Raw genomic sequence first — 22776 nt, 5'->3', positions numbered from 1 at the left:
GGAGAATGCAGCTAAAAGGTCCGAAGAGGGTCGCGAACACTGCCCAAGGCTTTACCCTCTGCAAAGGGACCTAGAGCCCTAGAGCTCCGGGGAGGCGGGATGGCGCGGCCTGCCAGGTCCAGCTCTTTCCGGGAATACCCGGCAGGCCGGCCCGGCCCCGGAGTGGGGGTGGGGGAGGCGCCGGCAGGGAAGCAGGTCCGGCCAGCCTGCCAGCCCCAAGGGTTACCGCTGGGCCGATATTTACACTAACAGTGTCGCGATAAGGGGAAAGGGGCGCTAGGGACTCTCTGGGCGGCCCGGCGCCTTCCCCTGATGGTATCTTGCCTCCGAGGGAGAGGCACAGAGCGTGTGTTTGTGTGTATACGCTGCAAGGTGTAATGTGACACTGTTGGTGTAAGGTGTGTGTGACAGCCAGTGTTAAGATGTGTGAAGCAGTAGATTCTGTGTTTGTGACCGTCAGGCGCTGCTGTGGGTGCCACTTGCTGTGCTAGGGTGTGTGCCGTCAAGGCGTGTGCTGAGACATAGGGTTCTGTGGTTATAGATGCAGTCAAGAAGTATAAGCGAGGCGTATGTTGTGTACCTATGTTCTGGCCAAGGAGTGTAACATAATTTATGTTAGGGTGTGTTCCTTAAAGGAATATGTGTGTGGAGGCTGGATTTTGAGTGTTCACATGGCGAACCGTGGCCGTGACACTCGTACATGAGGGCACGAGTTTGTGTGTGTACATGTCGCGGAATGTCACACCCGGTTGTGTTCTGCTGCTCTGAATGGCCACGGGTTGTATGTCCGTGCTGCTGAGCGTTCAAATGTTGAAGCGGATTCTGAGCTAGTGACGGTGCCCCAGTGGGCGCTGGTGTGCGGGAGGTATGCCTGTGTGCACATATGTATGTATGCGTGTACATATGTCCGTGGTCTGGCCCTCCGGGTACCCGCGGGGAGCTGGAAGCACCTGAGTGATCCGAGCTGGTCGCCCAACAAGTGTGTGTGTGGATGAGGGTCCTTGCTTGCTTCGTCCTCAGGGAACACCCCCCCCCCAACTGGGGGCTGTGCGCTTCCTCCAAACCATCTCCGTCCCTCGCGCTTCTGGAGCCCCCTTTACCGCGCGGCTCCAAGCGCGCCGGGGTGCGGGACGCCTAAACTGGGGTCCGATCCAGCACCCCTTTCCTCGTTCGAGCTTCTCGCCGCGGACCTTGGAGGCCGGAGTGCCCCAGCCGCAACCCCCATTCCGAGCCCCCAACGGTCCCCACCTCAGCCCCGGCGCGCTGAGTACCGACTGGGCCCCCGTGGCCTCGGTCGGCTGAGCGCCCCTCCCTTGGCTCCCTCCGGCCATGGCCGCTCCCCGCCGGGAGTCACCGCCGCCTCCACCGCCACCGATCCTTACCCGCCTCGGGGCAGCGCCGGCCGCGGGCCCTGCTCTCCATGAGCCGCCACCGGCCCCGGCCCGGGCTGCGGCTCTGCACGGCTCGGGCTGGCGCTGCGGTTCAGGGTCCGGCTCCGGCTGGCTCTGGGCGCAGCAGCCCCGGCGGCTTCGTGTCCTCGCCGCGCTCCCGCTCCCGGAGTGTGTGAGGCTGAGGAGGCGGCGGCGGCGGCGGCGGCGGCGGCGGCGGAGCCAGCAGCGAGCGGAGCGCACAGCCGGGCCCGCCCCCTCCCTCCCCCTCCCTCCTGGCCCGCCCGCCCGCCTCCCGCCCGCCTCCCTGCCCCCCCAACCACTGCCGCCGCGGCCGGGAGGTGGAGCTCCGGACAGCTCTGGTCCTGCTGAGAGGGACCCCGAACACCGCTCCCCAAGGCCAGAACCCCCTTTGCTATCTCCCCACTACTTGGGACCCTGACACATAGGCCTTCATCCTCCCTGGCTCTTCACCTTACACTTATCCCTTCCGAGCCCCCATCTGGGACCCCTCTCGAATTCCTTTCCTGATCTCACTCAAACACCTGTCCCCTATCTTGCCCCCTGGGAAGTCGAGGCAGGGGAAGTGTCTCCTCCAGTGCCTTCTTCTCTGGGCATCTGCTCCTTCTGATCTACCTTTTTCCTACCCAGACCCCCAGATCACCCCGAGTGGCCCTCCCTTCCCACTGCGCTCCGCTCCGGGGAAGTCCACCCCTCCCCCTCTGGCCGAAGCCGCAGAACGGTCAGCCTCGGTGGCCGCAGCAAGCCATGGGGGTGGGGCTATGGAGGGGACCGTGGGAGGGGGAGGGTAATGGAATCCAGAGGCACCTTTAGAATAAGCAATGGGGAAGATATCAAATGTGAGAATGAGGTGACGCGCCTGAGCTCGGGCTATTAGAGGGTCCCCCAGTCACCTGCCCTCTGGGAGGCATGGATCTGTGGCCCCAACACATTTACCAGTGACATACACACATTCACACAGAGTCACACGAGTCCCTACCCTGCGAAACCGCGCAGTGTCACGGCCTGTGTCACACGCCCTCGCAGTGCCACACGCTCCTTGTCACACTCACACCGAGTCACACACGGTGTCACACGCAGTGTCTCACACACTTAATACTCAGTTTCTCTCGCTCAGCTCTGGCTTTCTGGCGCCATCTAGAGGTGTCTGAGCAGCCTGGAACTCCTTTTCCTTCTTCAGGATTTGGTACCCCAGACTCTCAAATACCCCAGTGCAATAAGACCTCCAGCCTTTGGCTACTTCCGGGCAAACGCAGAGTGTTCTAGGCCAGAAGACTGAGAAAGGCTGTCCCCGGCAAGGCCTGGCACTGAGTGTGGAAAGGCCTATTATGAGGTGACTGGTTGCTGGGCCTCTATTTACCACAGCCTCTGACTCCTCCCCTTCTCCATCCTTATTTTCCCATCACTTCCACTCGTCTATCCCTTGTCTCTTTCCTCTGCTTCCTCCCTTTCTGACGCCTTCCTTTCTGTGAACACTCTTCACAGTAAAGGCGAGATCTCTGGCCGGCTAAGGGCTTCTAAGATCTCTCCAAGAGCAGCCCTTCTCAACTGGACTCTTTCTGGCCTGGGCGGCCCTGCTCTAGTCCCCAGGCCCAGCCCTCAGCCCCAGAAGGCCAGATTAAGGGCTCTGGATGGGAGATGGGGTGAGCCAGTGAAAGCAGGATCTGTCTTATGAGTGGCTTCTCTTTGTCCCTTGCAAAACTCATATGCTTCCCATCACTGAGCACAGCTTCAGCGGAGGAATCAGTGGCCCAGAGAGGAGAAATCTTCCACAGAGGAGCTGCCCCAGCATCCCTGCCCCCAGCCTGTGCCTGCTGCCCACTGCAGCAAACCCTCCCCAGTCTGCTTGCTGGGAGCCACTCAAAGGCTCCTCTGTTCTCCTCCCTTGCTCAGTGCTGAGCAAGATAGGCAGCCGCAGAGCTGGGCAGGAAATGCTAATCTCCCAGATGTTCTCCTCTGTCCTCCCTGCTCCACCACCATCAAACCCAAATCCTGCACCAAGTAATAGGAGCAGAACTGGGCCAGGGCAACACTGGGGTGTGTCTACTCTTTTCCCTGTTCCCCATCCCCTCCTACCCTAGCTGCCAGGCTGGGCTCTGTGGGAGACCTGACTCTGGGACAATGTAGATATGAGGATGGGACTATCATCCCCAAGAAGAAGGGCAGGCAAAGGACAGAGACTGGGAGGTAGCATTTGAGAAGACAGAAGCCAGGCTCCTGGCCCCATACCAGACTAGGAGGAGGACCTGGCTGGCAAGTAGAGAACTGAGGGACTTCTAAACTGATGGTACCTGAGATTCCAGCTGAGACTGCGGCCAGGGATTGGCCCCTGGGGGATGCTTTTCGTGGGAGTAGTTGGGATGCTTGTGGCTTAAGTCTCTTGCTGTGATATTTATATACCTGGGATGGGCTGTGGCTAAGAGAGTTAGGATGCTGTAGAGCCTGGCACTGTAACAGAAAAATTGTTGCCTCTGATCGCAGCTGGGACACTGTTATGATGCTATGATGCTGGTGTGCCTAGGCTATAGCCAGAACAGATTATTGAAGAGGCTGTTGCCAAGCCGTGTGTGTGTGTGTGTGTGTGTGTGTGTGTGTGTGTGTGTGTGTGTGTGTGTGTTCATGTTGAGAGGAGGGCTGTAACTGAAATGCTGTTAGACTTGAAGCTATAGGTGTAGGCTGGCATACCTGAGACTGGCTATATAGCTGAGAAACTGTTCTCTGTTAATATGACGTAAGTAGAACTGTAGCTGGATCTATTGCTTAGGTCCTAGGAGATGAGAGGCTGTTGCTAGGAGCCTGTACCTGGGAGGAAGGCTGTTACCTGGGATAAGAGCAGAGCTACTGTTGTGTATAGGACTGTAGCTCGGATGCTATTGGTCCTGAAACTATAGCTGTGATGACAGCATTCTGGGGATTGGCTATAGCTAAGATGCTGTTGCCCAGGCTTGTGGCTGGGCTGTTATCATGTGCAGGACTCTAGCTGGGATGCTGTTATGCCTGCAGCCATAGCTCTGAAGCTCGGGTGTAGCTGGGAGGCCATTTCCTGGTGATATAGCTGGACTACTGTTGTGTGGGGGCCCGTAGCCCAGACTCCGTTGTCTAGGTGATGAGAAGCTATTCCCTGGGAAGCAGTTCTAGGAGGCATGATGCTACCTGAGATGGGAGCTGATCTGCTGTAGGAGCTGATCTACTGTTGTACTTGGGACGGTTCCCGAGTGGCTGCTGCTGCGTCTGGCTGGCTGGGTGGGGGAAGGCAAGTGAGTTCTGCCTTGAGGTCTGGGAGATGCCAGGAGCCTGAGGCTGGGCGGGGGCTGCTGCTCTGGGGAGGCTTCAGCAGCTGCTTTGCTGTGGAGCTGGGAAGCCTGTTTTCATTACTGTTTTAACTCTTTTTTTAACCTTGTTTTTCTCTCGGCTGCACTTTCGCTCACTCATTAATTTTGGTATTTTTCTCACGGTGCCTCAGCCCCTGTCACGGCTGCCATGGCAACAGGAGGCAGTGTGCACAGCGCCAAAATATCTGATCAAAAAATAACCAAAATAAGCAAACACCAAAACGGCTGTGCTGGGGGCTCTGGCCAAAGGAGAGTGATGGCTCAGGTCCAGGAATGTCTAGGCTCCCAAGGGACCCTTTTTACTCCCCTCTCTTCCCCAGGGAAGCTTTGCTGAACCTTCTAATAACCTGAGAGGCCCCTTCCCAAGGGAACCCCCACCCAATACATTCTCCTAGGACTCTGAGCTTTCCAGTGGTCACTGCTCAAGAAGCAACTTTGTTTGAGGTGGGACCATTGGGAGGTTGTGAAGGCTGGGTTCACTCCCAGGACCTGACAGTCCAGCCTCTCAGAAGCTCCCTACCTGACCTCACCATGCATATCTGCACCACCCCACCTACCCCTCTCCTGACCCCTCTTTCCATAGTCTTCTTTTACTTTCCCTCCTCCCAACCCCTACTTGGCCACCTCCAATCTCTTCTTTTCATACCCCAACATACTGACAGAGTGGATAGAGGGGAGGAAGCTGCAGCCTCCAGACCCACCCCCCTACTGGAGGTGGGTGCTAGGAGAGATGCTACAAAAGCACCTGACGCTGCTAGGCCTCTGGCCACCTCTAGCTCCAGCTGCCTATGGGAAATTCCTGCACAGCCCTGAACACCTACACCCACCCCAATTTCCCCTCCAGTAGCCTTCTAGTGCCTCCTTCTCTCAAATGGGCATTTCCCCAGGAGGGGTAAAACTATAGAGCCTCGGGGGGAGGGTATAACTCAAGGGGTAGAGCACATGCTTAGCATGCATGAAGTCCTGGGTTCAATCCCCAGTACCTCCTCTAAAAATAAATAAGCCTAATTACCTACCCACCCTGCACACACTCCCAAAAAACACAACAATAGAGCCTTATGTGAAAAGGTACTGCCTGTCTCCCTTCTTCACCCACTGATTTCCCCTCTGAGGGGGCTTGTCTAGATTTCTGGAGCGCTAAGAACTAGAGGAACAAGAAGGAGCTCTTCAACTCTGCCTCGAATACATCATGAAAATATATCTCTGGCTCCTCTTCTTGATACCTCCCCAACAGTGAAAATCTCACTCCCAACAGTCCCTAGAAGTAGCTAGAACTCACCTTCGGCTCCTTGCTTTCAATTCCTCCACCCTCCTCCTCCCCAAGAGCAGTAGTGGCCTTGGCCTCCTGGCAGAGCCTTCCTAGGCCTGTTTCCATAGAAACCGGGTAGTCTGTGCAGTGCGAGAAGGGGAGGGGAGACAGGAGGAGCAGGGAGGAGGGACCAGACCTCAGAGGTAGCCCCAGAAGAAGGGACCTGGGCGCTGAGAGAAGAAGGAAGTTGCCCCATCCAAAGGGAGTATGGGACCTTGATTTGGAGAGGGGAGAGAGGACATAGCAAAAGCTTGATAGGTTCTGCCCACACACAGCTTACTCTGCTGCCTCCTGAGGAGAGGGCACAAGACTGTCCCCTCCCCTGGCACGGAGAGAAGCGTTCCTCCCTCCCCACCCACGCCCCTAAAATCCTTCTTTACTGCTTGATCTTGGATGAATCTCTTTCCCAGGAGCCACCGGTCTTAGTCTAAGACAAGGACCATGGAATACCTCCCCTCCCCCAAGAGCTACGCCCTCGCCCCAGACCAGTGGCTCCGTGCTCTGGAGGCTGGGCAGCCCCGGGACCCGGTGGCCGCTGCTGACCCCGTGGCGTGCGGCTCTCAAAGGCCCCATTCATCTCTGGGGGCTGAAGGCACCATTGTCCCTGGCGGAGGGTGGTGGGGGCACTGGGGGGTCTCGACTCAGAAGGAAGGAATGCGTCTGGAGAAGTTGCCCCCAGGGCTCCAGTCTCCAGGTCCCCACCAGATCTCCATCTGGACCCCTTCACGACCCTGAGCCCTGTCCCCCGCTAGCTCCCGGCAGCCTTCGCGCTTCTCCTGAGGGTGGGGACTGTCGCGGTGCAGGGGAAGCCTCGCCTCACCCATCCCGCTCACTACGGAGAAACTTTTCTGGGGCTGGGAGCTGTCCAGCACCTCGGGTCCTGACGGACCAGTGATTCGCCTAGGTGCCATCAGACAAGAGGGTGCTGAGGGCCAGCCTAAGCTGGCGAGGGGCTCGGGAGCTCTCCTCCACCCAGGAGGAAACATTGCAAACCACACCTGGCTGTGTGGGCATGGTGCAGCTCCGGACATGAGGATCCATGGATGCTGAGAACTGACCCAAGGAGCAACTTGACCCCTGCCCTATCTGAGCAGAACTGAAGGGTCAGGTGCCACCAGGCCACTCCCCGGGAATTCTGTCTCTGACCAGAGTCAAGGAAAAAACTGGGAGAGGTCAAGCCCTGCCTCTCCCTGCCCCCACCTCTTCCCTTCCTGTACCTCTGTTTCTGTTTTCCTCACTCTCTTCTCCCTCCTCCTTTCTTTCTCTCCCTGCTGGGTTGGGGGCTGCTGAATTATCATTTCCCAGCTCTGCTAATGTGCTCCCTGCTGCGGGGAGGGATCATAATTCTGGGAGATGATTAAGTTTCAAATTGTTTTTCTGCATGTTGTTGAAGATGAGACTTTAATATGGTCCCTCCCCAGACAGGGAGCCTAGCCTGGCCCCAGCTGCTTGCCCCATCCCTCCTCTGCTAGCCCTCTCCTATCTGATAGGACAGGCCTGGGAACATGTCCCTCAGGGTCCCCCCTAAACTTATGGGAAGGGGGCATGGACTTACCCTCGACACAAAGAAAAATACATACAGTGTGGTGGTGAGAAACACTGGTTTTGAAATTAAAGAAGTCAATTCAAATCCTAACTCTGCCACTTAACTATCTGTGTGATCTTGGATGAGTTACATAAACTGAGCTTTAGTTTCTTCATCTATTCAATGGGAATAATTTAGCAATTGTCTCATAGAGAGCTTGTGTGGATTTAAAATGATAATGCATATAAAGTGTTTAGCAGAGTACCTAGCTCATGGTAAAACTTGGTAAATGTTAGTGGTCATTAGGACATACAAACCCCATCCTGTGTGATCCTGCCTCCCTGTCCTTCCTAAATTTGTTCTTTAGTTCAGTGAATGTATCTCTAATGCCTACTATTTTCCAGGCACTCTGCAATTTAAGTTATTCAGGAGTGAGGAGGTTGGTTTTCTTGCTTATCTACCTTCAAACATCCCTTCATTCGCCTCCTTTCAATTTAAATTCACTCCCATTATACCCTCCCACCTACTTTCAGCTCTTCCTTCATTATTCCTACTTCATTTTTACTTCTTTCTCTGCAGTCTTATCACTTCACCTTGATTCTTATCCTCCTAACAGACACACATCTTTTACCTTCTATATCATTCTTCATCCCATTTGGGGCCATTATAGTGAATAAAGGGGTTGAGTTCTCCAACCAGGAGAGAAAATCCTGAGTCATACCATGGGTGTGTGTGTGTATATATGTGTCTATGGGTCACACACATTAATCTGTATTTAATGGTGGATCTGTAGCAGACTTCTGAACTGCCACATTTGAACTGTATACTTATTTGACTGTCTGTCCCCTGTGCATTAGCTTTGCAATCCTTGAAATATGTCTCTTTCTTTGCCTACTTACCTACCTGCTCTGCCCCTGCCTCTATGTCTGTTTTACTCCAAATGAGAAAGCCTACTGGTTGTCAGTAAGAGAAGCTGATTTATGATAATATATATTTGTCTCTGCTTAACTGGCTTCCTACCTTTTACCATACTGGCTCCCCACCTCCCCTCGTTTCTCCAAGAAGTCATTTCACAGCTGTTTGAGGTCTTAGTTCAGTGAGGAAACAGAAACTACTCTAGGTATTTTAAACTGAAGGGCATTTAACATAGGGAATTGAGAGCTTACAAAAATATTAAAGAGACTTGTGGAATGGACTCCTAAAACAGCTAATACCTGGAGAGGTATGTATGCCATGATCAGAAAGACCTGAAGCCACCATTGGAACTACTGAATTAAAGAACACACTGCCAAAGCTTTGCCATCTAGGAATTAGGAAAAAGAGACCAGGAAGCTGGAATGACTGTTACAGGAGAACTCCATGTCTCCAGGATCCTGCTTGCCAGCAGAAAGCCAAAAAGAGTAGAAAGAAGTCCTCTTTCACTTTTCTGCCTTCCAGTCACACAAGTGCACTTAATTGTAAGGGAGTCAGGGAAATGTGTTCTAGCTTTCTAGGCTCTGTAATACAGGAGAAGAAAGTCGGATTAGAGGACGCATGCCAACTGACCATATTCAACACTAATTTGGACCCTGCCCTTTAGGAGTTCACAGACCAGAGGAGAAGAATACCAGGATCAATGAGGGTTAAAAGGATGAGCCAGAAAGTGTCTGCGACAGCCCAAATTTCAGCCACATAAGGTCTGGGGCGTTAGCGGTCTTAAACTGACTCCAGACCTAATTTGTAGCTATGGAGCTCAGGCTCTGCTAATCACTGGAGGAATAAAGCTGAAGTCCATGTACCAGGGAGAGGTGGGGAAAGAAGAGACCATGACCCAATGTCCACGATAGTTCTCACTTCCTGGAATGGGCTGTACACAATAATCGAGGGCCCTGGGTGCGGCCCCAAAAGAACAGGGTCCATGCCCAGTGGCAGATCCTCCCCCTCACTAACTGGTTTTACTTTCTGTGACCCTCTGTGGCTCACCTGTCACCTGCCTCAGACCATCATTCTAAAATGAGCTCTCGGGATCACCACTGGGAGAAGAGAGGTCCAGAGGGGAGACCAAAGTGGGCCTCTCTTCTCAAGCAGGAGGGCTTGAGCCCAGGAGTGTTTTGCTGAGGAACATCCAGAAACTGACACCTTCCAGCGGTCTGTTTTGGCTTCCTCCTGCAATTCCAGATGTTTTGGCATCTCTTCTCTTCTCTGATTCTAGGAATCAGGAGCCAGGTCTAGGTGCTTCTAAAGCAAGGAAATCATGGCAGTTTCTGAGATCCCCAATAAATCCTGTGTTCATAAATGGTATCAGTTTATATCTGCAGAGTCAATATGAAAGTCTAGGGATAAAAGGTGGGCTGGCATCTCCTCATGGGCTTAAAATAGAAGGTAGTATATCCCAGTGGGTCAAAGCTTGGCCTCCAGAATCCTGTCCTGATTCAACTGCTGCCTAGTTAGGCCCTAGTGTGACCTTGGGCCAATGACTTAATCTATCTGAGCTTGTTCCCCATCTGTAAAATGGGAGTAATATCTACTTACCTCATAAGACAGTTGGAGAATTAATTGAAATAATTGTGTCTAACCACGTATAAAGTGCTTGGTTCCATTCTTGGAATATAGTGAGCTTTCAGTAAATGTTAGCTGTTAGTTTGTTATTACTATCAATACCGTATGTTCTCAGCAACAAACATTTTCCATCTTAATTACAGGGAAACATCTAGAAGAGGGGGTTCCTCACACAAGACTTGCGCTATGAGCAAGGAGTATGAGCTCTTAGTCACATTTTGGAAAAGTGGGGAGCCAGGCCAGGCCAGGATGCCCCTCAAGCCTGTTTCTTCCAGCTGAGAGGTCTCTGTCCCTTTGAATCATAGTGTTGTCCCTGTGTGGTTCTATTAGACATCTTAACATACCCCAGGGAAGGAGACATGATGTCCCTCTGGCAGGTGAGGAAAGGTGAGATTAGGGATTTTCAAAGGCCCAAGATCAAAAGTTTGGAACCATCTGCTCTGACCTTTTGTGCCCCCTTTTCTCCTTCTTTGCTCTCCTTTCCTCAAACTCTCTAACTTCATTTAAATTTTATTGACCATCTACTATGTACCAGGCACTATGTTAACACTGGGGCTACAGTGAAGAACAGAGGGAAGGGCAGCCCCTAACCAACTGGAGCTCTCAGTCTACTGTAGCCACAAACTATACAAATATAATGACACCAAGAAACATTTAGTTACAGTTCTAATAGATGCGTCTAAGGAAAATGACAGAGAGTAATAAGAGTGCATAATGGCAGAACTTAACCTCCCTTGTTAATCTAGGGGAAGAGGCTATGGGCAGGAAAGGCCAGATTAGACCTGAAGAATGAGGAAGAGTCAGCCAGCCAAGGACGGGAAGTGCCCTGGGCAGAGTGAGTTCCTGCCAAAGTGTTAGATGATAACTTTACAGTGTGTTGCCTTGACCAGACGTATTTGATTCTTAACTGGGGACTCCCAAAGGGATAAATATTTAATGGTGGGATTTTTGAGAGGTGTGTGAGCAGTTGTGACCCATTGATAGGGTCAGGAGGCCTTCTCACCAGCATTCAAACCAAACCATGTGATCAGGAGGCCTATCTCTGGGTATGTGGTGTGTGTGGGTGTGTAGGAATGTAAATGTGTGTTTGTGACTGTGAACACCAGCACAAGTATGTATAGATAAATGCAGAGGTATAACTTATAATTTTGACATTGGAGCCAAGCAGCAGAAACATAGCTTTAAATCCAGGGTATGCCAGCTCATGGGGGAGCTACAGGAGAACAGAGAAGGAAAACCGCTCCCCCACATACACATAGGAGCCCACAGCAGTTGGACTCCCCCATCCTTGACCTCTGACATCCCAGATCATCTCTCTCTGCCAAATGTCAGGGGCGAACTAGGCAGCCATGCTACTGAGGCATTGGTGTTGAAGGTGGGGGAGGAGGAGAGGCTTTAAAATTTGCAGTCTTTTAGAAAATCCTCATTTAAAACATCGGCATCCTCCATTATTTTGTTCGGGGGCCCTCGGTGAGTGAGTATGCCTTTACAGAAGCTTTGAATATATGTATGCATCTATGTGTGTAGGAATGTTGACTGTAAGTGCTTATGTGTATATGAATAGGTGTTTGGGGACACAGAAGTGTCAAATGTGGTAGCTAAGAGCCCCTGTGAGTTTGGGGCCAGTGGACATGTTTGTGTGCGCCTCCCCTCCCACTATGCCTGCCTCCGCTATCTCATGAGATGCAGAGACTGGGATTGTCTGCTGGTCAGGGCTGAGTCCCTGCATATTAACAACAGACTGAAAATGTACTGACCACAACAAGGCAAACAGAACTAATAGGCTCGCATTTACCTCCATTCCATAAAGCAAGTGGAACCTGGGCCCATTGCAGTGAATGAGCTTCAATAATTCAGCCCAGCTGCAGGTGTGGTATTGACGTAGAGCTAATTTAACACTGGGAGAGCCAGGGGAGGTGAGGAGCAATTATGCCTTCACGTGAAGCGTGGTCACTCTGCTACTATCTGGTGCCACGCTGGAAAGCAGAATCCCACAGTGGGAAAAGGGCCGGAGAGGTCACTTGCCCTCTTCCCTCCGTGCAGACAGTTGACTTTCTGAGGCTGTTCAGACGATGTTCAGTTTTCCTCTTGATGATATTCTTGAATAGAGACCCCCCCCCATCTTAGGACTTGAACTTCCCAATAGTGAAGGAGATGTTTCTTAGGTCAGACCAAGGTCTCTTCTGTATCTCTTCGAAAAATCAAAACTGCTGGCACTAAAGGGTGTGATGGCTGGAGGAGTGAGGTTGAGGCTTTTGCTGGAGAGAAATGGAACCTGTGGTTAGTATCTCACATGACATCCGACAACCCATTTGATTTTCTTCTTTCTCAAAAATAAGAATCACTCATTCAACATGCCAACAATGTTTATTGAGTTCCTATTTTCCTTCATTTATTCAATAAATGCTTAGTAAGCACCTACTGGTACTAGGAGAACCAGTCTGGATCCTTGCCTTCACGGGTTGATAGTATAGCAGGAGAGAGAAGCATTAAACAGATAAGCACGTGAATAAGTATCTAAGCGCAAGTTGTTGCTAATGCTTCTTATTTCTATTCATTCATTCATTCAACCATTAGTTCAATGACAGAATAACAGTGAGGAACCGCTGTGGAATGGAAAGGCCTCTCTGAGCCCTGAAGGATGAGTAGCCTGGGGAAGAGAGGGGGAAGAGTAAACCAGGGGGAGGGAAAGGCACATGTTCAATGCCTTGCTTCTTGCTGCAAGCAGATGATTAAGCTTTACTGGGGCCTAGTGGGAGAGAAGGAATTGGAAAAGAAAGATCTGAGTTCAGATTCTGCTTTTGCCACTTTACAGCTGGGTGGCCTTGGGCAAGCTGCTTCTTTCCTTCAAGTCTCAGTTGTCTTATCTATAAAATGGAGATGATAACATTTCCCTCTTTATAGGATTGTTGTGAAAAATTAAGCAAAATAATGTTCTAAAGTGCTTACCAGTGCTTGGCATATGGTAACAGTCAATAAATTACTATTATTGCTATTATGATTATCCTCAAACGCTCCAAGTTCTTTATTACCCGCAGGCTTTAGCATAATTTGTTCCCTCTGCCTGGATCACACCCCATTCCCTTTACTCACTTATATTCATCTGTCAAGTAACAGCTGAGATGTATTTCCCTGAAAGGACATTTCTGACCCCTAGATCTATGGCTCTTAAACTTTACTGCATGTAAGAGTCACAGTGTATGTCAGTGTGTTCTTATTGCAAAGCAGATTCCCAGTTTTGACAAAGTACCATGGTAATGTAAGATGAAACATTATGGGAAACTGAAACTGAATGAGAGAGAAAGAGGAACTCTGTACTATCTTTGCAACTTTTCTATAAATCTAAGATTATTCCAAAATATAAAGTTTATTCAAAAAGCAGATTCCTATGCAACTTAAAACCACAATGAGGCATCACCTGATACTATCCAAAAACGAAAAACAAAATAGAAAATAACAAGTGTTAGTTAAGATGTGGAGAAATTGGCACGCTTGTGCACTGTTGGTAGGAATGTAAAATGATGTAGACATTTTAGAAAATAGTATGGCAGTTCCTCAAAAAATTGAAAATAGAATTACCATATTCCACCAATTCCATTTCTGGGTGTAATCCCAAAAGAATCAAAAACAGGGTCTCAAAGAGATATTTGTACACCCATGTTCATAGCAGCACTATTCACAATAGACAAAAGGTGGAAGCAACCCAAATGTTCATTGATGGATGAATGACTAAACAAAATGTGGTATTATACATACAATGGAATATTATTCAGCCTTAAACAGGAAGGAAATTTTGACGCATGCTACAACATGGATGAAACTCAAGGACATTATGCTAAGTGAAATAAGCCAGTGACAAAACAATGCATACTGCGTGATTCCACTTATATGAGGTATTTAGGGTAGGCAGATTTATACAGACAGAAAATAGAATGGGGTTTCTAGGGGCTGGGAGGAGAGGAAACCTGGGAGTTGTGTTTTAATGGGTATAGTTTGTTTTGCAAGATGAAAAAATTCTGGAGATTGATTGCTCAACAATGTGAATATACTAACACTATTGAACTGTACATTTAAGATGGTTAAAACGGTAAAGTTTATGTTATATATACTTTACCACAATTAAAAACATTTTTAGATAGCAGATTCCTGGACCCCACCTTCTGAGTTTTTGACTCGGTAAAGAAATAGAAAAGCTGATCCTAAAATTCTTATGGAATTATAAGGGACCCTGAATGGCCAAAACAGTCTTGAAAAAGAAGAACAAAGTTGGAGGATTCACATTTCAAAGCTTACCACAAAGCTATAGTAATCAAAATAGTGTGATACTGATGTAAGTGTAGACATACAGATCAGTGGAGTGGAATTGGGAGTTCAGAAATAAACTCATACATCTGTGGTCAGTTGATTTTCAGTGAGGGTGCCAAAACTATTCAATGGTGAAAGATTAATATCTTCAACAATTAGTACAGGGACAACTGGAATCCACTGCAAGCAGAAGAAGGAAGAGGAAGAGGAAGAGAAGTTGGATTCCTACCTTACGCTGTACACAAAAATTAACTCAATATGGATAAAAGGCCTAAATATAAGAGCTAAAACTATCACATTCTTAGCAGAAAACATAACTTCATGGCCTGGATTTGGCAATGGTTTCTTAAATGTGACAACAAAAGTACAAGTAACAAAAGAAAAAAAATTGATATATTGGGCATCATTAAAATTAAAAAATTTGGTGCATCAAAGGACACCAACAAGAAAGTGAAAAGACACCTTGCAAGTCATATATGCAGTAAGGTTCTAGTATCCAGAATATATAAAGAATTCTTGCAGCTTAATGACAGAAAGACAAATAACCCAATTTAAAAATGGGCAAAGGGCTTGAATAGACATTTCTCTAAAAAAGATTATACAAGTGGCCAATAAGTACATGAAAAGATGCTCAACATCATTAGCATTAGGGAAATGGAATCAAAACCACAATGAGATTTCACTTTAAACCCACTAAGATGGCTATAGTCAAACAAACAAAAATTACACAACAAGTGTTGGCAAGGATGTGATGACCTTGGAGCCCTTGTACATTTCTGGTGGGCATGTAAAATGATGGAGCACTGTGGTAAACAGTTTGGTGGTTTCTTAAAAAGCTAAACATAGAATTAGCATATGACCCAGAGATTTCACGCCTAGGTATACACACAGGAGAATTGCAGACAGGTACTCAAACAAATACTTGGACATGAAGGTTCATGGCAGCAATATTCACAATAGCCGAAAGGTGGAAACAACCCAAATGTCCATCAACGGATGAATGGATAAACAAAATATGGTATATCCATATAATGGAATATTTTTATTCAGCAGTAAGAAGAGAGGAAGTACTGACATATGCTACAACATGGATGAACCTCAGAAACATAAGCCAAAGAAAGCAGAAACAAAATGTCATACAATGTATCATTTCATTTGTATGAAATATCCAAGACAGGTAAATCCATGGAGACAGAAAGTAGGTTAGTGGTTGCCAAAAGATGGGGGAGGGGAGCACGGGGAGTAACTGCTTGATGGGTATGTATGGTTTTTTGGGGGGATGATGAAAATGTTTTAGAACTAGGTAGAGGTTATGATTATACAACTTTGTTAATGTACTAAATGCCACTGGAATATATACTTCTAAATGACTCATTGTATGTTATGTAAATTTTACTCTGATAAAAAAAAAAAACGGGGAGGGTATAGCTCAAATGGCGGTGTGTACTTAGCATGCACAAGGTCCTGAGTTCAGTCCCCAACACCAGGCACAGCAGTTTTGATTCCAAGACCCTTAGACGTGGCATCCAGAGGTACATACATCTGTTGGCATTTCCTGGCTGGAAGATGCTGCCAGGTTTTCCTGGCCTCCTGGCCGATCCCAGCGCCTTTTGGCTGGGCGACTGCTCTTGCTCTTGGCTGCTTCCACGGTGCCTGAGAACACACAGTCAGCAGGATGGCTTCCCTTCTTGTCACTGAGCTGGGCCTGGGCCATCCTACTGTCGCCTGCGCTGACTTCTGAGGCCTCAACCACACTGCAGGAAGCATGATGCAGCCAAGAGGGTGTAGGTGAGACATCCCGGGAACTGGCTGGAGCCTCACGGCTGGACCTCTCATATAAAGCCGGCAAAATGCAATTTTCTCCTCACCGTTCTTATCCCTCCCATCCAGGCTTCCCTCTGTGTCTTCTCTGAGGGGGAGGGTGAAGTTTTCCAGCTCTGTCGTGCGTCACCCTATTCAGTTCTCACACAACCCTACCAGTATGTGATGCCTTAATTGTGAAATATAACAGATAAACAGAAGATGTCTGAAACGTGTAAGCGAACTGTTTAACACGTACTCGTCCCCTATAAAGTATTAATATAATTATAATTTACATTATAGTATTAATGTACTATCTACTATTATTACATACATCTGTGATAAACATTTCCTTGCTCTTCTTTTATTACCCATGTATGCATTCCTAAATCATATCATTTAGTTTTGTCTATTTTTAAACTATAAATGAATGGAATAATACAATGTATATCTTTTGAGGTTTTTTAAAAATCATGAATTTATGTGGAGTTCACTTATGTTGTTCAGTGTATCTGAAATTACTTGATATTCATTGCTATATATTCCACTGTATGAAATACCACAATTTATATTTCCATTCATTATAGTTGGTCATTGGGTTGTTTTCCCTTTTTGGACACCACAAACATTCTTGTACATGAGTTCTGTTGTCCATGGGTCCATCATTCTCTAGGGTATATAATTAATAATGGAATTTCTGCATCATAGACTATGAATAGCTTCAATTTTAATGGACAAGTCCAAAGATTGTTTTTCTTTTTTTTTTTTAAAGCTCAAACTTTACTCTTTAAATTTTTTTTTTTTTGGTGGAGGGGAGGTAATTAGGTTTATTTATTTATTTGTTTTATAGAGGAGGTACTGGGGATTGAACCCAGGACCTAATGAGGGCTAAGCATGTGCTTTACTACATGACCTATATCCACCCCCACCAAAGACTGTTTTTCAAAGTAATTGTGTTAAGTATTATAGTTATCCTCCTCATTTTACTGATGAGGGAACTAAGGCTCAGGGATGTTCATCAGTAGCTCAGGACCACCAGCTCCAAGGGGCTGTAGCTATGATTAATACCAAGTCAATCTGACTTTGCAACCCAGGCTCTTAACCAACTCACTACCCACCCTCTACTTCAATTAAGGTCTGCTCAACTTCTGAAACTAGAAAGCCAATAATAACTCGGTAGCTTAAAAATATAAATGTTTTTTCTCTCTTGTATCACAATCTGAACGGACTGTTTCAGATCAGGAGACACTTCTGTTCCACACCACCATTAAGAAATCAAAGTTACTCTAGGACCTCGTCATGGGGTGCATGGTTGAGGCCAGACTGGTGCCATGTTTGAGTTCCAGCTGGTGAGAGAGTGAAATTATGTGCAAGGTTTTATGTATGTGTAAGTTTTTGTGAACTTGGCCTGGAAGTGGTCCGTATCCCTTCTTAGTCACCTGGCCGTGCCTAGCTGTGATGGACGGTGGAAAATGTAGACCCTGACTGGACAGTCACATCCCAGCTCAATTCTATGATTGTGGACGATGGGGAAGATGGATTTTGGTAGACAATTGGCCATCTCACTGCAATGTATTGCTTCCCCCCTCTCATTTCTGGAATTGTTTCTTCCCTGCTTACTTTGTTTAGTAACTTTCCCCTTCTTTTCTATCTCATGGCAATCTCAGGGACACATTATGTAACCAATGAGTAGGTTTTAGTTCAAGAAGAAGGCAATAGTTTTGTTCTAGGTAGTTGTTGGGCAAAGTGGATAGAAGTGCCCTCCTATACCATCTGACTCTTTATAATAATCATATTTTGAGGGCTTACTTCCTGTAAGGCATGGAGCACATGCAGAGACATCATGTCTGTTTACCATACATAGGAGTTCCAGAAAACAGCCTGTGTGGATGAAGAGTTAAGGGCACGTGCACCTACAGAGTGAGATTAGAACCAAATCATAGAATCCAGATATGTAGCCATGTCCTACCCTGCAGGGAGAGTCCTATGTAGCACATGCAGAGAAGCTTGGACTGGATGGGAAGGAATGTGCATTCGGTGTGTGCTTCACAAAGGACGTGCTATGGAAGAACCTCACACTCTGAGTAACCCCTCCCTTCCATCTCAGGACTGGACATACAGCCTTGAGCCTTAGCAACGATGGGTCTTAAGGGGCTTGCTCTGTGGAAATCATGGTTTCTTCTATTCAAATGGTCCCATTCAGTGTTCTGTGGGTCTCCTGATACCTAGGGGCATCCTCAAATAGAAGCGACTGGACTGTCAGGAGGAGCGTTTTCTGTATCTGTTGGGGAAGTCTGCCTGGATTCTGTAGGAGACCAGATGAGATGACCTCTAGTTCCTTTCCAAATCCGGGCCTGTGTTCTAAGGTTAAATGGATATTGTTCTAAGGTGTCAGACATCCTGAACCACTAACATCTGGTCTTTTCTTCCGCCTCATGGAAAAGAGGATGCCGCTTTCTGCCACAGATGGCCTATCCTGGGAAAACTGGAGGAGCTGCTGGACAAGAGTTGGGGGTGAAAAGGGTGAGGATCAGAAAGATGTCACAGTGTGTCCTGGCTCTGCCCTAGCTGGGCAAATCTAACCTCAGTTTCTCATCTGTAAAATGTACTTGTATCTGAGAAGGAAATAATAATTATCCCCATTTTACAGAGGAGGAATCTGGGGCTCAGCGAAGTTACTATACAAAGTAGAGTCAGGATTCAAACCTAGGCAGTCTGACTCAGAGCTGAAGCTCGAAATTATTAAGAATCACTCTTGGGGTGGGGTGTGCAGGATGCGTCGGGGGAGGAAGAAGTAATCTAACACGTTTAATGCGGATCTCCACTGTTAGAGGTAGAGAGTAAGTGTTCCAGCGGGAAGGGAGAGAGCTGTCGTGAGTGGGCAGGAAGGAGAGGAACACAGACTCACTGTGAGTCTCTCTTGCCGTTTTTCTCGGCTTTACAGCCTCAGACAGGCACCATGCGGGGGAACAGCCACGTTAACATCGGCCTAGGGCGTCTGCCCCCCGCCAAGAGGCCATGCAGCACCCTCTCTGCAGGGCGCCACTCCCTCCCACCCCCCAGCAGCCAGGGTTTGGAGGAGGGGGGAAGGGGTGCAGCGGTTGCCACAGTTTATGCTCCTCCGGATCTCGGGGGCAAGATTTTCCCAAAAAGCCATATTAAATAAATAAAAGGAAATTCAGCAGATGGAAACATGAATCAATGAAAACTCCCATATGAGTGCAAAGATTTATGTCAAAAAACAAAACATCAACATCTGGGAGCTGCCGCGGCTCCTCTTGGCTGCTCGTTTGGAATGGATTCTCTGTGTCGCTTTCCGTCTCTTTCTGGCCCTGAGAGAGGACAGAGAGAAAGAATGAAGCGCTTTTAAAAAACAGTCATTTTTAGGCAGAAGTGAACGCTGTTTTCCCCCTCAAGGATGTAGGAACCGTGATCCGGGCTGCGGGGGCCCCGGGATCGCGGGGAGAGGGAGCCCCCTGCCGGACGCAGAGGGGCGCCCCTCCTTCCCCACCCCGCGGCTCTCTGGGGTCCGGAACGTCAGTATCTCACAGCTGCCGCCGCAGCGCGAGCGGGCACAGCAGCGCCCACCGCACTGCGGCCGCGCTCGGCCGCTCCCCGGCCCGCCACGTGGGTGGAGGCCCGCCCGGGGGCGGTTGGGTGGCCGCCACCGCCCGCAGTCCCGCCAGCCGCCAGGGAGCTCGTCTCGCCAGAGCGAACCTCTGCGTGGGTTCTCCCAATTCCGTGGAGGAGGACTGGGGACGTGCGGCGAAACTGGAACCTGAGACTCGAGGAACACGCAGCACGGATCGAAGACTGCATTTAACTCTTCAGCTGGGCCACGCAGGGACTGAGGGCAGGCATTCGGATCGTGATGTCTGAGTTCAAATCCCAGCTCTGCCACAGCCAACCGGGTGACCTCGAGCAAGTTAACCCCTCTGAGCCGGGGTTTCCTCATCTGTAAAATGGGATTAATAGCACCCGCCTTCTGGGGGATTGTGGGAAGTAAATGAGAAAACAAAGTACTCAGCCCAGTACAACTCTACATAAAATTGGATAAATGTTAGCTATTATCAGGATAAAGGCTCAAATTCTCATCATAGTCTATAAGGCTCTGCATAACCCATGCTCTGAGTTCTGTGGCCTTGGAGAAGCCACTGACCTCCTCTATCAGTGGGCTTCAGCCTCATTCACCTTGTCTTCCACCAAGCAGCTTAGCTCCCTTCCACCTCAGGACCTTTACACGTGCTGTTTCCTCACCTGGAAGTATATTTTCCACCTTCCACTTTAACCCAGGCTGCCCTTTCTCCAGGACTCAGTCTACCTGTCACATCATCCAGTAGACTATCCCTGATTCTCCCCTCACCCAAATGTAGTCTCTGCTCTATGCTCTCATAGCAACCTTGGCTTCTTACTAGCAATGCTCCCAGCTGTATTATCAGATTTGTTATATGTTTAATGTCCACCACTTCTTGGACAGTTCACTCCATGAGGCCAGGAGCCCATCCTATTGCATTCACTGTGATATCCCCAGTCCCCAGGACAATGACTGGCCTAGGCCCTCTATTTGTGGTGAAATGGTGGGACTCTGAGACTAGAGGGGATCTTGAATTTTCTATATTGTTTTACCAGTTCCTTCCAACAATAAACATCTTTATTAATCTAATCTATGTGCCAGGTCCCATGTTGGGGACCAAGGACACAGATCAGGGTGAAGACAGCAGACAGGGTATGTGTGGGGAATGGGGATGGCCGTTCCTACAAGGGCAGAGCCCTTGGTTCCAGGTGGTATAGGTGGATTAAGCTTCATGCTTTTCCTGCATTATCTTACTAAAACTCACAACTATTTGGTAGACCTATTATCATCCTTATTGCACAGATGGGCATAAAGAGGTTAAACAACCTGCCTAGGGTCTCAGAGATAGCCGTGGCACAAGTGACATTCAAACAGGGGCACATTCTGCTTCAGAGCCACTGCTCTTAACTACTTGGGCCCCTCTGCCTCGGAACAAATGACTGTGAGGTTACCCCACCCCCACCCCGCCCTCCCACGACCCCCATTCTGCTCTGGGTGAGAAGGGGCCACTGCCCCACACCACGTTCCTGCCAGTAGGGAGGCCACCACCCGGCTGCAGAGAGGGAGGTGGGAATGCAGGGCCAAGGGGCAGGCAAAAGCCGTGCACTGTGCTCCACACACGAGCTTAGTGAAGAATGTTCACAGGGTGGCAAAGGGGACCTGCAATAGCGCAGCTAAAAACAGGAGCACCTCTGGCTTTGTGCTGTCAAACCCTGGCACTGGAGGGAGGCCCCAGCCTAAGCCGGCTCAGCACCCCGAGGGTGCTGCTCTCACCTTTCACAAGCATCTCCAAGCTCCACTGATCCTGCTACATCTCCTCTCACCTCCCCCAGGGCTTTTTTTTTTTTTAAAAGGTTGGATTCACATCCTTCATAAGCTCTCTTAAGGGCTGCCCTGCTCGCTCTCCCGGATTCTAAGAGTCAGCCAGCAAAGCATTTGGAGGCTGACAGGGGAACCATTCTTCCGTCTTCCCTGATGAGGCCTGGCTGAGGTTAGGCAGGGGTTCCTGAAAGGATTTGATGAGACCACTCCTCTTTTTCAGGTCCCCCGACCCTCCAGCTCTCAGAAAGCTGCGTCTTCCAGCAGTATCTGGAACATTCTGACAGGTGGATCTAAGCTCACAGCAGGACATCTAATGGAAGAGAGTAGCAGGTGATGTGAGACTGGAACTCAGGAAAGACAACAAGGGTAAGGCTAATAATTGCTGCCGTTTATCGAGTCCTTTCTGTGTGCTGGGAGCTGTGCTAACTCAGCACTTTGTGTGTAGTTGCTCAGTGAATCTTCACATCAACCCTGTCAGGAAGGGAACAGGATTATCCCCATTTTGCAGATGAGGAATTGAGGCTCAAAAAAATTCAAGTAGCTTTCCCAAGTTCACTCAACTAGAAGGTGGTGGGGGATTGGAGCCTGGGCTGTTGGGATCCCAGAATCCAAGCTCTTAACCACTCTATTCCCATTTAGGGGTCAGCAACCCATAAGAGAGGTCAAGAGAAGAGCGACAGACAGAGCACTGGGACGCAGGAAAGCTGTACTCAGCGTCAGGAGGAAGAAGCATTGGCAGAGACAGAGTGATCAGGAGGTAAACAAACTCGGGAGATGCAATATAAGGGAAACTGGAGAGGAGACAGATTCAGGGGCCTGACGCAAAAGATGGCCATTTTTACAGGACCTGGTGACTAGCTGGCTGTGGGAGTGTCTGACACCTTTGGGGTGCAGATCACGAGAAATCCAGGAAGAAAGCTAGAGAGTGAAGACTCACTTCATTGGCTCCTGAGTCTACAGTCTGCGTCTTTCCTGGGTTTCAGCTACCTCCTGCCTTTCGGGTCTATTAGCTGCCCTCCCGATACAGGAAAAAGAATATGGGGCAAGAGGATGGCCGTGACCCAGGTCTCGGTTGAGTCCCTGGGACATGTCCCACCAAGCGTGGGTCCTTGCCTTCTTACAGGAAAGAATTCAAGAGTGAGCCACAGTTGAGTAAAGGTAGA

At 48.9% G+C, this 22776-nt stretch overlaps 1 protein-coding gene and 2 long non-coding RNA genes across 3 annotated transcripts in view; 1 reads left to right on the top strand and 2 right to left on the bottom strand.

The window, feature by feature from the left end:
• Positions 1–1610, bottom strand: part of PCDH1 (protocadherin 1) — a 23270-nt gene extending 21660 nt beyond the window's left edge. Inside the window, exon 1 of the mRNA XM_031672095.2 lies at positions 1383–1610. Coding sequence (XP_031527955.1) covers positions 1383–1422 — 40 coding nt within the window. The 5' untranslated portion in view covers positions 1423–1610. The remainder of the gene's footprint in view (positions 1–1382) is intronic.
• The window catches only part of LOC107033544 (uncharacterized), a 26967-nt gene that overhangs the window by 1772 nt on the left and 2419 nt on the right, over positions 1–22776 (top strand). The window contains exons 2-3 of the long non-coding RNA XR_012067460.1: positions 21834–21979; positions 22253–22370. This is a non-coding gene — a long non-coding RNA (uncharacterized lncRNA). The remainder of the gene's footprint in view (positions 1–21833; positions 21980–22252; positions 22371–22776) is intronic.
• LOC140691807 (uncharacterized) overlaps positions 19433–22776 on the bottom strand; it is an 8801-nt gene continuing 5457 nt past the window's right edge. Inside the window, exons 2-3 of the long non-coding RNA XR_012067459.1 lie at positions 19936–20173; positions 19433–19550 (exon numbers count right to left, since the gene is read on the bottom strand). This is a non-coding gene — a long non-coding RNA (uncharacterized lncRNA). The remainder of the gene's footprint in view (positions 19551–19935; positions 20174–22776) is intronic.

Source organism: Vicugna pacos, chromosome 3, assembly GCF_048564905.1.
Source record: "Vicugna pacos chromosome 3, VicPac4, whole genome shotgun sequence".
Classification (NCBI taxonomy): Eukaryota; Metazoa; Chordata; class Mammalia; order Artiodactyla; family Camelidae; genus Vicugna; species Vicugna pacos.
Note: the sequence above shows the minus strand (reverse complement) of the source record. Positions and strands in the feature narration are given on the sequence as shown.